This window comes from Guillardia theta, assembly GCF_000315625.1.
Source record: "Guillardia theta CCMP2712 unplaced genomic scaffold GUITHscaffold_244, whole genome shotgun sequence".
In the NCBI taxonomy this organism is placed as follows: Eukaryota; class Cryptophyceae; order Pyrenomonadales; family Geminigeraceae; genus Guillardia; species Guillardia theta.
Window position 1 is genome coordinate 11,126 of NW_005434432.1, and position 15,491 is coordinate 26,616.

The following is a 15,491-nucleotide window of genomic DNA, read 5'->3' on the forward strand; positions in this document are numbered from 1 at the left end:
CACACAAAACACAAGCCCGAAAAGAACCAGCACTGCTGGCACCCAGACGCGGCAGCGCCAGCCACTCGACGTGTTTCCCACATCGGAGTCGGAGACCTCCGGCGAAGACTCCCCCTCGGGCGACTCGACAAAGTCCGAGGAGGAGCTGTCCTCTGGCTCGAGAAGTGCTTGCGCCCGCAAGGGCGTCATGCGCCTGGCACCAGACAAGAGCGCCTCCAGCGTCAGCTGCATAGTGAGGCGCTGATAGGTGGCGGCGCGTTTGCGAGCCAGGACCTCAGCAGCAGGGCCGTCATCAGGCACGAAGTGCCGACCAAACGCCGCATCCTCAAGAGGCATCGAGCGCTGAGCAATGATGTCCGCGAGATACCAGATGAAGCGGAGGGTGTCAGGATGCAGGGTACCGTCCGTCGAGATGGCAAGAGGGATGAACGCTCGAGGAGGAGTAGTCATGGCATATGCACCCACTTGGTCAGGTCGGCAGAGCTACCAATGGAAAATGAGCGTGACCTGAGCCACTCTCCGATGCGAGTCTCGAAAGGGGGCGCGGCAGCCTTCACCGCCCCAAGGACAGCAGCAGCAGCTGCAGCAGAAGCAGCAGCAGCAGCAGCAGCAGCAACTTCGGCGGTCACCTCGGCACCTGCAGCCCTCGTCCCACAGCAGCAGCTGCAGGAGTCGGAGCAGCTGCAACCGCCCCAGCAGCCCTCGCGAGGGCGGCGGCAACGGCAGAAACAGCAACGGCGGCGGCAGCCACATCCGCAGCCGCCGCAGCCGCAGCCGCAGCCGCAACACCACCGCCACCAGCAGCACCCGCAGCAGCAGCAGCCGCAGCCGCAGCACCCGCGTCAGCAGCAGCAGCAACAGCAGCAGCAGCAGCAGCAGCAGCAGCAGCAACGCCAGCGTCAGCAGCAGCGTCCGCGTCAGCAGCAACACCAGCAACCACCACAGCAGCGACCACAACCTGCTTGAGCATATAGGATTTACTGGCAGAAGATAAAAAGTGCCTCAAGCAAAACAAAGCAGGAACAAGCTGAACCGGCAGGTACACAGTCCACAGCGAGAAGCTGCACAATCACACACAAAACACAAGCCCGAAAACAACCAGCACTGCTGGCACCCAGACGCGGCAGCGCCAGCCCAAGCGCGAAGCCGCGCAGACAAGCAGCCTAAGGGTCAAGCAATCAAGCAACAAGCAGCAGGAGCATGCAGGAGGAATAAAATCCCTTACACGCGATACCCGGAGGCAGCCGACTGACCACTGTCAGTCGAGACGTCCGCTGCCGCCACAAAGCGGGCGGCCGCGGACGGAGAAAGGGCAGCCGCCGACAAGGAGCCGGCGTTGCCCGGGGGTCCGCCTGGGGCAGCGGACGGAGGGAGGCTGGACACATGAACACGGTACCGCTCGAGGTAGTCCTCCTCGCTAGCCTCCGAGTCAGCGGTAGCCGAGTCAGTGGTAGCCGCCCGTGACGGCGGCGACGCCGCAGCAATGCCCAAGGATCGGCGTGACCCGACCGATGCCGGGGAGGAAGCAGGCGAGCTCGGACCAGCAGCAAGCACCCCAGTGGTGTCGAGCTCTCCGGAGGCACCCGACGTCACAGTGAGGGACGGAGACGCCTCGCCAGCTCCGCGCCGATCGTCGGGGCCACTCGAAGGGTTTCCCCCATCGGAGTCGGAGACCTCCGGCGAAGACTCCCCCTCGGGCGACTCGACAAAGTCCGAGGAGGAGCTGTCCTCTGGCTCGAGAAGTGCTTGCGCCCGCAAGGGCGTCATGCGCCTCGCACCAGACAAGAGCGCCTCCAGCGTCAGCTGCATGGTGAGGCGCTGATAGGTGGCGGCGCGTTTGCGAGCCAAGACCTCAGCAGCAGGTCCGTCATCAGGCACGAAGTGCCGACCAAACGCCGCATCCTCAAGAGGCATCGAGCGCTGAGCAATGATGTCCGCCAAATACCAGATGAAGCGGAGGGTGTCAGGATGCAGGGTACCGTCCGTCGAGATGGCAAGAGGGATGAACGCTCGAGGAGGAGTAGTCATGGCATATGCAGCGCGATGTTTGCGAATCTTCTCAGACGCTGCAACATGGAGGGCGTCGAGGTTGACCTCCCCCCACTTGGTCAGGTCGGCAGAGCTACCAATGTAAGGGTGGACCAACGTCACGTCCGCCATCAAGCCCTCGTACTGCTCGGACCCTCGATCGCGGATTCCAGGGATGTGGATATCGCCCTTCATCTTGCGGCCATGAGGATGGGAGGGTACCTGCCGTCGAGAACGAGGATCCCCCACTGTATCGATGACGCTCTGAAGACCAGCTTCGTTCAGCATCGACCGAATCGTACGAGTAAGGTTGTCATGCGCCGTGGGAAGCTTGGAGGATCGGCGTTTGCAGGTCTGGAGATGATGTGCAGCAACGGAGGGATCGAGCTCGCGCTGACATCCATCACATTTCGTCGGACACTGGCAGATCGGCATGCCATGGAGATAGCAGTCGAGCATCTGAGCATAGCGGTGCGGGAAGGCCTTGAGGGGGTAGTAGCTCGAGACTCGCATCGGAGAGTGGCTCAGGTCTCGCTCAGGAAAATGAGCGAAGATGGTAGACTGCAAGACCCTATCCTGCGACTTGAGCGAGTGTGTCCTGCGGCTGTGCAAGGTGAGGATATCACGCTGCTGATCGGTCAGCGCAGCGCGAGCATGCACATGTATATAGGATTTACTGGCAGAAGATAAAAAGTGCCTCAAGCAAAACAAAGCAGGAACAAGCTGAACCGGCAGGTACACAGTCCACAGCGAGAAGCTGCACAATGTCGAGGGAAGACGCGCATTACAAGAGGAGTCACATTTCGCTGCGCAGGGGGAGGAATGAAGTGCTCATGAGACGAGTCGACGAGAGCGCGCAAACCAGGGATGTGTACCACAGATGCCGGGGGGCGTCCTGCGTCATCAGGCACAGCAGCCGGGGCAGGTGGGATCGCCGCGCCATCTGCAGCCGGTGCAGGAGCCTTGACACGACGGTAGAGGATCGCTCCAGCATTATGAACGAAGTCGTGCGCCTCAACGAAGAAGGTCGCCAGAGGATGCTTCTGGGCACGGAGAGATCTCGAGCAGTGAACGTCCAGGCTATGAGGAGAGGGCAACATCCGGGACATCGGCTGGTCAGAGTACCAAGCGAGGAAGCGAGCGATAGCCGTATAGTAAACAGCGGGGTGTAGACCCTTGAGGCACTTTTTATCTTCTGCCAGTAAATCCTATATCTATCTACAACCGCGCGGGCCGAGGGAGCAGCGGCAGTCCGGCCAATCGTCTCAGGAGTCTGAGCCTGCTCCTCCGCCGCGACCTACGCTGTCCCTCACCTCTGCGAGCGAGCGCCAAAGACAGTTGGCGATTCATCAGTTCACTGCGGGTGACCTTCATCGGGCGGTACGGACACTACTGAGCTCCGGCATCTACAGGGCTGAATCTTTCGCTGATCTTCTTGCTGAAGCACAAGAGAAGTTCCCTGATGGTGCGTCGCCTGCCTTTGGAAGTGCTTCCGCGGATCATCTCACCCAGCAAGCGCTTGCAGTACTGCAGGTGGATTTGACTGACATCCTCGACACCACTAGCCTGATCCAGGCAATCAAGCGCTACAGCTCCTTTGCGGGGACCGATGACCAAGGGTGGAGGATTCGGCAACACCTGTCACCCCTTTCTAGTCATCCTGCAGCTTTGAAGCTCTACTGCAAACATATCCTCCAAGGGGTCCTTCTTGGCCGGATGCCGGATCTTCTTATTCCTGCCCTGTCAGCCATTCGTCGAGGAGGCAGATTTATTCCCCTCTCCAAGGGAGCTGATAAACCTGGTCTCCGGCCAATTGTCATCGGTTCTGCACACCGTCGACTCGCGACGAAGCTTGCTTTGGCAGCGATTCGCTCATTTCTTGACCAGCACTTCCTCTCGTCTCACCCTCGAGCGATTCAGTTCGGACTCGATCGAGACGGCTGTCTGAAGTTCTCGCAAACCGCGCCAGCGCTCCTGCCCCTTCACGCTCGCGGTGATGATGAGGATGTTGCCAACCCCACAGTGCTGGTGAGTTTGGATGCAAAGAACGCCTTCAACTCCCTCGACCGCCAGGCTCTCTTCGATGCAATCGAGGGACGTGCGAGTCGCGACTACTTTGATGGGAGCATCACTGAAGGCGCAAGCTTGCCCTCTTGCGAGCATCTCCGTTTGTTCGCCTCCTACCTCTCCAGCTACTATGGAGACTCTGCTGACCTTCGACTCTTTCACAAAAGTCAGTCAGCCTCCGTTCAGTGTACCTCGGGCGTCTGTCAGGGCGATGTCCCCTCCAGCGTATTTTTCTGCCACAGTATCCACCCCCTGCTCCTCCATATCGCAGAGCTTTTTCCCTCTGTTCGAGTCTTGGCCTATGCTGACAACGTCGTGCTTGTCGGTCCACTCGAGGATGCCGTTGCAGCTACGTCCGCTATGAAGAAGTACATGTTAGCTGATCTGAAGCTAGAGATTCAACCTCGCGAGTCGAAAGTTTACATCCCCTCCTGGCATCAACACCCTGATCTCTCGCAGCTGAAGAAGAGCCTTAAGCGCCGTCTCAAGACTCAACTTCTTCACTTCGAGGTCGTCACTGGCGGGATTACACTTGGCGGCCTGCCTATCGGCACGGATGGATTTCATGCTAGTCAGCTCCGAGCGAAGGTTTCTACCCTCAACGAAGAGCTCTCGAAGCTCGGGCTCGTCCAGCATGGCTTCATGTTCAAGACGCTGGTGAGCTCCAGAAGCTTGACCTCTCTGTCCACCTGGCGCTTGAGAAATACCACCGCTGGCCTTCCTCGCAGTACCTCGCCGCGCATCCCGACCTGCTAGAGTTTGCGAGGTTCAAGCGGGAGCTTCCGCATAGTCGGGGAGGGGACGAGTTCACGCCCTCTGAGGGTCTACACCCCGCTGTTTACTATACGGCTATCGCTCGCTTCCTCGCTTGGTACTCTGACCAGCCCATGTCCCGGACGCTGACCTCTCCTCATAGCCTGGACGTTAGGGATTTTATTCCTCCTGCATGCTCCTGCTGCTTGTTGCTTGATTGCTTTGCCCTTAGGCTGCTTGTCTGCGCGGCTTCGCGCTTGGGCTGGCGCTGCCGCGTCTGGGTGCCAGCAGTGCTGGTTCTTTTCGGGCTTGTGTTTTGTGTGTGATTGTGCAGCTTCTCGCTGTGGACTGTGTGCCTGCCGGTTCAGCTTGTTCCTGCTTTGTTATGCTTGAGGCACTTTTTACCTTCTGCCAGTAAATCCTATACTTCGTTCATAATGCTGGAGCGATTGCGATCCTCTACCGTCGTGTGAGGGCTCCTGCACCGGCTGCAGATGGCGCGGCGATCCGGAGGACTTAGGATTTACTGGCACCTGCCCCGGCTGCTGTGCCTGATGACGCAGGACGCCCCCCGGCATCTGTGGTACACATCCCTGGTTTGCGCGCTCTCGTCGACTCGTCTCGCTGTGGACTGTGTGCCTGCCGGTTCAGCTTGTTCCTGCTTTGTTTTGCTTGAGGCACTTTTTACCTTCTGCCAGTAAATCCTATATCTACCTCGTCTCATGAGCACTTCATTCCTCCCCCTGCGCAGCAAAATGTGACTCCTCTTGTCATGCGCGTCTTCCCTCGCCATGTGCATGCTCGCGCTGCGCTGACCGATCAGCAGCGTGATATCCTCACCTTGCACAGCCGCAGGACACACTCGCTTTGCTTGAGGCACTTTTTACCTTCTGCCAGTAAATCCTATAACCTCGCTCAAGTCGCAGGATAGGGTCTTGCAGTCTACCATCTTCGCTCATTTTCCTGAGCGTGACCTGAGCCACTCTCCGATGCGAGTCTCGAGCTACTACCCCCTCAAGGCCTATGCTCAGATGCTCGACTGCTATCTCCATGGCATGCCGATCTGCCAGTGTCCGACGGAATGTGATGGATGTCAGCGCGAGCTCGATCCCTCCGTTGCTGCACATCATCTCCAGACCTGCAAACGCCGATCCTCCAAGCTTCCCACGGCGCATGACAACCTTACTCGTACGATTCGGTCGATGCTGAACGAAGCTGGTCTTCAGAGCGTCATCGATACAGTGGGGGATCCTCGTTCTCGACGGCAGGTACCCTCCCATCCTCATGGCCGCAAGATGAAGGGCGATATCCACATCCCTGGAATCCGCGATCGAGGGTCTGAGCGGTACGAGGGCTTGATGGCGGACGTGACGTTGGTCCACCCTTACATTGGTAGCTCTGCCGACCTGACCAAGTGGGGAGAAGTCAACCTCGACGCCCTCCATGTTGCAGCGTCTGAGAAGATTCGCAAACATCGCGCTGCATATGCTATGACTACTCCTCCTCGAGCGTTCATCCCTCTTGCCATCTCGACGGACGGTACCCTGCATCCTGACACCCTCCGCTTCATCTGGTATCTCGCGGACATCATTGCTCAGCGCTCGATGCCTCTTGAGGATGCGGCGTTTGGTCGGCACTTCGTGCCTGATGACGGCCCTGCTGCTGAGGTCCTGGCTCGCAAACGCGCCGCCACCTATCAGCGCCTCACTATGCAGCTGACGCTGGAGGCGCTCTTGTCTGGTGCCAGGCGCATGACGCCCTTGCGGGCGCAAGCACTTCTCGAGCCAGAGGACAGCTCCTCCTCGGACTTTGTCGAGTCGCCCGAGGGGGAGTCTTCACCGGAGGTCTGCGACTCCGATGGGGGAAGGCGACCGATGCCGGGGAGGAAGCAGGCGAGCTCGGACCAGCAGCAAGCACCCCAGTGGTGTCGAGCTCTCCGGAGGCCGGGCACCCGACGTCACAGTGAGGGACGGAGACGCCTCGCCAGCTCCGCGCCGATCGTCGGCGCCACTCTGGATGTTTCCCCCATCGGAGTCGGAGACCTCCGGCGAAGACTCCTTCTCGGGCGACTCGATAAAGTCCGAGGAGGAGCTATAGACGGATTTACTGGCAGAAGGTAAAAAGTGCCTCGGGTGCCAGCAGTGCTGGTTCTTTTCGGGCTTGTGTTTTGTGTGTGATTGTGCAGCTTCTCGCTGTGCGCTGTGTGCCTGGAGGTTTAGCTTGTTCCTGCTTTGTTTTGCTTGAGGCTTTGTTTTGCGTGAGGCACTTTTTACCTTCTGCCAGTAAATCCATTGTTTCCTCAAGCAACGGAGGGCGTCATGCCGCAAGGGCGTCATGCGCCTGGCACCAGACAAGAGCGCCTCCAGCGTCAGCTGCATAGTGAGGCGCTGATAGGTGGCGGCGCGTTTGCGAGCCAGGACCTCAGCAGCAGGGCTGTCATCAGGCACGAAGTGCCGACCAAACGCCGCATCCTCAAGAGGCATCGAGCGCTGAGCAATGATGTCCGCCAGATACCAGATGAAGCGGAGGGTGTCAGGATGCAGGGTACCGTCCAAGAGGGATGAACGCTCGAGGAGGGAACCATGTCGGATTTACTGGCAGAAGGAGGAGTAGTCATGGCATATGCAGCGCGATGTTTGCGAATCTTCTCAGACGCTGCAACATGGAGGGCGTCGAGGTTGAACTCCCCTGCTGCCCTTTCTCCGTCCACGACCGCCCGCTTTGTGGCGGCAGCGGACGTCTCGACTGACAGTGGTCAGTCGGCTGCCTCCGGGTATCGCGTCTAAGGGATTTTATCCTCCTGCATGCTCCTGCTGCTTGTTGCTTGATTGCCTGACCCTTAGGCTGCTTGTCTGCGCGGCTTCGCGCTTGGGCTGGCGGTGCCGCGTCTGGTTGCCAGCAGTGCTGGTTCTTTTCGGGCTTGTGTTTTGTGTGTGATTGTGCAGCTTCTCGCTGTTCGCTGTGTGCCCGGAGGTTTAGCTTGTTCCTGCTTTGTTATGCTTGAGGCACTTTTTACCTTCTGCCAGTAAATCCTATTCCCCACTTGGTCAGGTCGGCAGAGCTACCAACGTAAGGGTGGACCAAAGTTGTCACGTCCGCCATCAAGCCCTCGTACTGCTCGGACCCTCGATCGCGGATTCCAGGGATGTGGATATCGCCCTTCATCTTGCGGCCATGAGGATGGGAGGGTACCTGCCGTCGAGAACGAGGATCCCCGACTGTATCGATGACGCTCTGAAGACCAGCTTCGTTCAGCATCGACCGAATCGTACGAGTAAGGGTTGTCATGCGCCGTGGGAAGCTTGGAGGATCGGCGTTTGCAGGTCTGGAGATGATGTGCAGCAACGGAGGGATCGAGCTCGCGCTGACATCCATCACATTCCGTCGGACAATGGCAGATAGGCATGCCGCAGTGCCATGGAGATAGCAGCCGAGCATCTGAGCATAGCGGTGCGGGAAGGCCTTGAGGGGGTAGTAGCTCGAGACTCGCATCGGAGAGTGGCTCAGGTCTCGCTCAGGAAAATGAGGAAAGATGGTAGACTGCAAGACCCTATCCTGCGACTTGAGCCACTGGCAGAGTTGGGTACGGGAAGCTGAGGGAACGGATTTACTGGCAGAAGGTAAAAAGTGCCTCGAAGCAGTAAGGCGGGAAGGTGCTCAAAGAGCAGAACAAGGGTCTGATAGCTGGACGAGGAAGGATCATCTGCGCGGCTTCGAGCTTGGGCTGGCGAAGCCGGGTCTGCTGACGGTTGCCAGCAGTGCTGGTTCTTTTCGGGCTTGTGTGTGTTTGTGCAGCTTCTCGCTGGTCGCTGTGTGCAAGCAGGTTTAGCTTGTTCCCAGAGGGTTAAGGATTTACTGGCAGAAGGTAAAAAGTGCCTCAAGCAAAACAATGCAGGAACAAGCTAAACCTCCTGGCACACAGCGCACAGCGAGAAGCTGCACAAACACACACAAAACACAAGCCCGAAAAGAACCAGCACTGCTGGCAACCGTCAGCAGACCCGGCACCGCCAGCCCAAGCGCGAAGCCGCACAGACAAGCTGCTCAACGAAGCTGGTCTTCAGAGCGTCATCGATACAGTCGGGGATCCTCGTTCTCGACGGCAGGTACCCTCCCATCCTCATGGCCGCAAGATGAAGGGCGATATCCACATCCCTGGAATCCGCGATCGAGGGTCCGAGCAGTACGAGGGCTTGATGGCGGACGTGACGTTGGAGGGGACGAGTTCACGCCCTCTGAGGGTCTACACCCCGCTGTTTACTATACGGCTATCGCTCGCTTCCTCGCTTGGTACTCTGACCAGCCGATGTCACGTACGCTGCCCTCTCCTCATAGCCTGGACGTTCACTGCTCGAGATCTCTCCGTGCCCAGAAGCATCCTCTGGCGACCTTCTTCGTTGAGGCGCACGACTTCGTTCATAATGCTGGAGCGATCCTCTACCGTCGTGTGAGGGCTCCTGCACCGGCTGCAGATGGCGCGGCGATCCCACCTGCCCCGGCTGCTATGCCTGATGACGCAGGACGCCCCCCGGCATATGTGGTACACATCCCTGGTTTGCGCGCTCTCGTCGACTCGTCTCATGAGCACTTCATTCCTCCGCCTGCGCAGCGAAATGTGACTCCTCTTGTCATGCGCGTCTTCCCTCGCCATGTGCATGCTCGCGCTGCGCTGACCGATCAGCAGCGTGATATCCTCACCTTGCACAGCCGCAGGACATACTCGCTCAGTGGCTCAGGTCTCTATCCTGCGACTTGAGCGAGTACGTCCTTCGGCTGTGCAAGGTAAGAATATCACGCTGCTGATCAGTGAGGGCAGCGCGAGCATGGGACATGGCGAGGAAACATCCGCAAGACAAGAGGAGTCACATTGCGCTGCGCAGGCGGAGGAATGAAGTGCTCATGAGACGAGTCGACGAAAGCGTCCTGCGTCATCAGGCACAGCAGCCGGGTCAGGTGGGATCCCCGCGCCATCTGCAGCCGGTGCAGGAGCCCTCACGCGACGGTAGAGAATCGCTCCAGCAAACGCGGCTCAAACACACGAAACATGAGACCAACAAGACGGATTTACTGGCAGAAGGTAAAAAGTGCCTCAAGCAAAGACCGAAGGGTCTAGTTGCCAGCAGTGTTGCTAACTTTCGGTCTTGTGTTTCGTGTGTTTGAGCCGCGTTTGTTGGTGTGTTCCGTACACCACTTTTGTTGCTGTGTGCTCTCTGCCTGACGGTTTTGCTTGTTGCTGCTTTCTTCTGCTTGAGGCACTTTTTACCTTAGTAGTCATGGCATATCCAGCCCGGTGTTTGCGACCATCAAGCCCTCGTACTGCTCAGCCTTGCCTTGCTTGGTTGGGGTACGAGAAGCAGATGAGAAACAAAGTGATCCTGTCATGGGAGGAATGCAAGAGCAAGATTCTCAAGTTGAAGGAGGAGAAGTCAACAAGATGCTCGGTATGGTCAAGCCGCGCGAGAGAGTATGCAGTCCCCAGAGACAGATGCGAAGTATCCTACAGATGCAAATGGTCAGTCACAGGTCACTCAGTGTGAGTCCTTGACTAACGACAACTCGACTGTCTTTGACTTGCCCTGATAGCTCCAGAGCCCTTATTCCAAGGCTTGTAGTAGTGTGTCAGTGTGGTAGAGGACTGAAATTCTTCCAAAGTGTTGCGGGCTGAAGCTGAACCAACCGGAAAGAAACACTGAAAGCCCGATGTTGCTGAGACTAGCTCTGATGAGGGAGTCTGCTTGACTCAAGGGAGTCTGCTTGACTTTGAGTGAGGCTACACCTCCAACTCAGGTGTAGCCTCTCCTCCATCTCAGCAGGGTCCACATCTAGCAAGTAACCATTGAGACCTTCGCTTTTCACTGCATTTCTTCTATGACGGTAAGATCAACTCATTATCAGTGATGTTACTAAGGGTATAATTGTTTGTATTCTTTGTAAGGGTATGATTGTTTGCTGTCGAAAAATCAAGATCGATATGCTCATGGACCGGCGAATCATATTGATCGTTCCATCAGAAGCATTTGCGTCCCACAATTGCTTTGCCATACGTGTGGTATTCCTTTGCTGAGATCCAAGTTGTTTGCCTTGCATACGACGCGTCATATACAAGAGATGAAAGAAGAGCTTACCCGCAAATCGTGGCCATAACTGCAGCACCAAAAAATGCGAGGCAATCGCGCTGTATGACTTAGATCACCTAGAGTACAGAACCAAAGGTCCACACCTCAGGTTTTGCAATGACTCTGACCTTCACCGTGCGTGGAGCCAAGGCAACAACCTCTGCCTGCAACCTTTCTTGAAAGCCCTCATGCATTGTAGTTCCTCCAGATAATACGATATTTGCGTACAGGTCCTGGAAAGACAAATTTACAAAGCGAAGCTTTCATGACAAGATTTTCTTCACTTTACGGATGTCTAGATCGCTTTTCATGATGCTGCAGGCAGAAAAGGTCAGGCAGCACAGGAGGGTCCGAGACAGCAACCTGTTGTACACCATCCAGTGGATTCCGACATCCTCCAAACCAAGGAGCGAGGGACGGAAAAGTGCTTCGAGACATCGAAATCTCTCGCTCCCTATTAGGACAATCTTGGATTGGGATCATTTCAGAGATCAGAGAATACACTCATGGTTTTCCATTCTTACCTGACCATCTGGCATCTCATAAGATACGTGCAGCTCATCAGACATTGCGGCTTTGTTCAGAGCTTCCTCATAGTCGAGTGCAACAAAGCCTGTTGAAACTGCTTCAAGGTTACCAAGACTGCCATGCTTGTGTTACAATGTTTTTCTTTCATGTCCCGAACTATCTCATACTCGGCAGATGATTTGAAGCAATAGCCTCTTTACGTGGGAGTCAACAAATCTAGAAAGGTCGTGGGCTTCAAACCTTTCTCTCAGAAGTTTTGACAGGTATTCTGTGAGCTCATGACCAGCCAAATTCAAGCGTTTGATTGCATGCCAGATGGCATAGCCTTGGTAGATCGGAACTGAACATGAAACCCCTTGGCCTGAAATCAAGGTGTAAACATCTGAACTTCAAATCCTGCGTGAAAGCAAACCTGACTCTACGACAACACCAGTAATCTTTCCAGTAGAATATAAAGACATTACAGCCTGTATTCCGATATAGAAGGCCTAGGTTTCTCAAATGCTTATAGGTCGAAAAAAGCAACGAGAACTTACTGGGCAATCGAACCCTTCAAAGAATCTCTCACAAACTTCCTCTCTTTTGGCTTTCGGGTTTAGCGGAGCTTCTGTCAACAGTACAGGGTGATGTTTGAGGGATACTCCAAGCCCTGTCATTAGTACAAATCAAGAAATTCGATACCTAAAACGTACATCTCGTTGTTAAGTACCGGTAATTACAGAACTCCAAACTTTCTCCATGCCATTCCAGTCCGAAATTACTCCTATTCCCGAGTTTGATATGAAAAATTCTCGTTAAACATAGTTTAGGCTGCTTACCATGCTTAATGGGATAACTCAATTTCAGAATCGCTCTGTGAGCCAGGGCATCATTGCCCACGTAACATTGCTGCGATTCTGAAAAAGAAAAAAATTTCTTGTGCTTGACTTCGCCGACGACATTTGGACAAATGAATCGCGGTCGCTGTGAAAATACACATCTGACTCACCATGACATAAACGAATATGAGAATAAGAACCTCGTCAGAAGCAAACCCTGCTTTAATTCTTCCACTTCCATTATCGATGATGACAGGTCTGAACCACATGTAACACGTCCAACAACAATGAAAAATAAGTGATCTCAAAGCATACATGACTTGAAATGGGTCCACAGACACACAATCCACGGGATCTGATGACAAGACATAAGTCATATCCTCAGTACAACACCTTCATGATACCAACCTCCTTCAGCTGCCTCAACAGCATTCGCATCAACGATTCTCTCAGCATTGCCAGACGACTCGTGCATGCTCTTATTCTGCATCCTGATACAGGCTTCGTCGTGAATGAGTGTATGCTCGGCCATTGTGACCTCCTCTTCCTGCATCATAGAGAGTTGATCTTGCTCAACAGACGCACTCCGCTTATCAGCCTGGGGCCCGTGTCCCTGAGGATCCGCTGCGTAGATTCGTTCACGGCCTCCTTGAGCTTCCGTTGATCTCAGCACAGGCACGATCTTATGCTCAGGCCCATTGCCCTTTCCTGCCCGAGCCCCTGCCTCTGCATCAGGCTTGACCTCCTCGTCTGACGGTCTGAGGCTGACTGCTGGGTGCCAAGACGTCGCTTCTCCCCAATCGTTATGCGCAGTCTCAGCCTCAGTCTTTGCTCCAGCCCCGCCCCAAGTCAAAGCCTCGGCGTCGTCTCCAGCCTGAGCCTCAGCAGGATCACAAGGCACAGCATCACTGTATGACGTCCTCGAGTCGTCACATTCATCTACGGCTTGAAGTGCTGCCTGCGCTACCCTCCTGTCTGGCTTCAAGGCTGGTGATTGAAACCCCTGTTGCTCTTCCTGCTTGGCTCCCTTTTTCTGACGGCGTATCCGGGCTCCTATGTCAGTAAGAAATGCAACCTTGTGCAAAGACCCGGCTTCCGCCGTATCTGCTACCTCAGCTCCAGCCTCTTCTTCAGTTCCAGTTCTACCCACACTCTGTGCTCCAGTCTTAGCCTTATCCGTCTTTCCTTTCCCTGGGTCAGAAAGAGCTTGAGACCCAGCCTCTCCTTTATTATTTGCATTGATCAATGAAAGGCAGCGAAGCTGAGCTCCCACAATTTTTCTTTGATTCAATCCAAGATCCCGGAGCTTCTGTCCGCCCTCCCTAGTGCCAGCCACATCTCCAGCCCCATCTCGAATTTTATCCTGTGGTCGAGCTCCAGCGCCAGCTTCAGCGCCAGCTCCAGCTCCAGCCTCATGCAATACCTTGGCTTCCGCCTTATCTGCAAGTCCAGTCCCAGCCCCAGCCCCAGCCACTGTATCAGCCTGAGCCCAAGCGTCATCTGTATCTTCCACCTCAGCGCCAGAAGCTTCATATCCAGCATCCACTACAGCCTCAGCCCCACCATCAGTCTCATCCACATCTGATACGTCAGTCACATTGCCAGTCCCATTCCTAGACCTGACCAAAGCTTTGGTCGTAACGGCTCCAGCCTTGCCCATACACATCTGACTCACCATGACATAAACGAATATGAGAATAAGAACCTCGTCAGAAGCAAACCCTGCTTCAATTCTTCCCCTTCCATTATCGATGATGAAATCAGATCGATCAGCATCTGCAACCTCGGACCGTGCCGACGACCGAGGCTTTGAGAGTGCCTGGGCTTGACGAAGGGTCTGCAGCTCTCCTTCCAGCTCCTTAGAGCTTGCTTCCAGCTCGTTGCGCTCCTGCTGCGTGTGTGCCTGGGCTTGACGAAGGGTCTGCAGCTCTCCTTCCAGCTCCTTAGAGCTTGCTTCCAGCTCGTTGCGCTCCTGCTGCGTGTGTGCCTGGGCTTGACGAAGGGTCTGCAGCTCTCCTTCCAGCTCCTTAGAGCTTGCTTCCAGCTCGTTGCGCTCCTGCTGCGTGTGTGCCTGGGCTTGACGAAGGGTCTGCAGCTCTCCTTCCAGCTCCTTAGAGCTTGCTTCCAGCTCGTTGCGCTCCTGCTGCGTGTGTGCCTGGGCTTGACGAAGGGTCTGCAGCTCTCCTTCCAGCTCCTTAGAGCTTGCTTCCAGCTCGTTGCGCTCCTGCTGCGTGTGTGCCTGGGCTTGACGAAGGGTCTGCAGCTCTCCTTCCAGCTCCTTAGAGCTTGCTTCCAGCTCGTTGCGCTCCTGCTGCGTGTGTGCCTGGGCTTGACGAAGGGTCTGCAGCTCTCCTTCCAGCTCCTTAGAGCTTGCTTCCAGCTCGTTGCGCTCCTGCTGCGTGTGTGCCTGGGCTTGACGAAGGGTCTGCAGCTCTCCTTCCAGCTCCTTAGAGCTTGCTTCCAGCTCGTTGCGCTCCTGCTGCGTGTGTGCCTGGGCTTGACGAAGGGTCTGCAGCTCTCCTTCCAGCTCCTTAGAGCTTGCTTCCAGCTCGTTGCGCTCCTGCTGCGTGTGTGCCTGGGCTTGACGAAGGGTCTGCAGCTCTCCTTCCAGCTCCTTAGAGCTTGCTTCCAGCTCGTTGCGCTCCTGCTGCGTGTGTGCCTGGGCTTGACGAAGGGTCTGCAGCTCTCCTTCCAGCTCCTTAGAGCTTGCTTCCAGCTCGTTGCGCTCCTGCTGCGTGTGTGCCTGGGCTTGACGAAGGGTCTGCAGCTCTCCTTCCAGCTCCTTAGAGCTTGCTTCCAGCTTCGTTGCGCTCCTGCTGCGTGTGTGCCTTGGGCTTGACGAAAGGGTCTGCAGCTCTCCTTCCAGCTCCTTAGAGCTTGCTTCCAGCTCGTTGCGCTCTGCTGCGTGTGTGCCTGGGCTTGACGAAGGGTCTGCAGCTCTCCTTCCAGCTCCTTAGAGCTTGCTTCCAGCTCGTTGCGCTCTGCTGCGTGTGTGCCTGGGCTTGACGAAGGGTCTGCAGCTCTCCTTCCAGCTCCTTAGAGCTTGCTTCCAGCTCGTTGCGCTCTGCTGCGTGTGTGCCTGGGCTTGACGAAGGGTCTGCAGCTCTCCTTCCAGCTCCTTAGAGCTTGCTTCCAGCTCGTTGCGCTCCTGCTGCGTGTGTGCCTGGGCTTGACGAAGGGT

General features: G+C 56.0%; 3 protein-coding genes across 3 annotated transcripts; 1 reads left to right on the plus strand and 2 right to left on the minus strand.

Annotated features, from left to right (window-relative positions):
• Positions 1 to 625: 625 nt before the first annotated feature.
• Positions 626 to 3,137, minus strand: GUITHDRAFT_121636 (hypothetical protein; the record flags this gene model as incomplete). The annotated part of the gene is made up of 4 exons (XM_005819102.1): positions 626 to 1,061; positions 1,115 to 1,163; positions 1,254 to 2,655; positions 2,829 to 3,137. The coding sequence occupies 4 exons, from the start codon at positions 3,135 to 3,137 to the stop codon at positions 626 to 628; spliced, it is 2,196 nt and encodes a 731-aa protein (XP_005819159.1).
• A 607-nt stretch (positions 3,138 to 3,744) lies between these two features.
• Positions 3,745 to 5,241, plus strand: GUITHDRAFT_121637 (hypothetical protein; the record flags this gene model as incomplete). The annotated part of the gene is made up of 3 exons (XM_005819103.1): positions 3,745 to 4,752; positions 5,081 to 5,129; positions 5,183 to 5,241. 3 exons carry the CDS (start codon positions 3,745 to 3,747, stop codon positions 5,239 to 5,241), a joined length of 1,116 nt encoding a protein of 371 aa, XP_005819160.1.
• A 5,800-nt stretch (positions 5,242 to 11,041) lies between these two features.
• Positions 11,042 to 12,579, minus strand: GUITHDRAFT_82545 (hypothetical protein; the record flags this gene model as incomplete). The annotated part of the gene is made up of 11 exons (XM_005819104.1): positions 11,042 to 11,197; positions 11,249 to 11,279; positions 11,328 to 11,431; positions 11,489 to 11,577; positions 11,625 to 11,686; positions 11,733 to 11,853; positions 11,905 to 11,980; positions 12,029 to 12,141; positions 12,202 to 12,255; positions 12,311 to 12,455; positions 12,511 to 12,579. The coding sequence occupies 11 exons, from the start codon at positions 12,577 to 12,579 to the stop codon at positions 11,042 to 11,044; spliced, it is 1,020 nt and encodes a 339-aa protein (XP_005819161.1).
• Between the last annotated feature and the right edge of the window lie 2,912 nt (positions 12,580 to 15,491).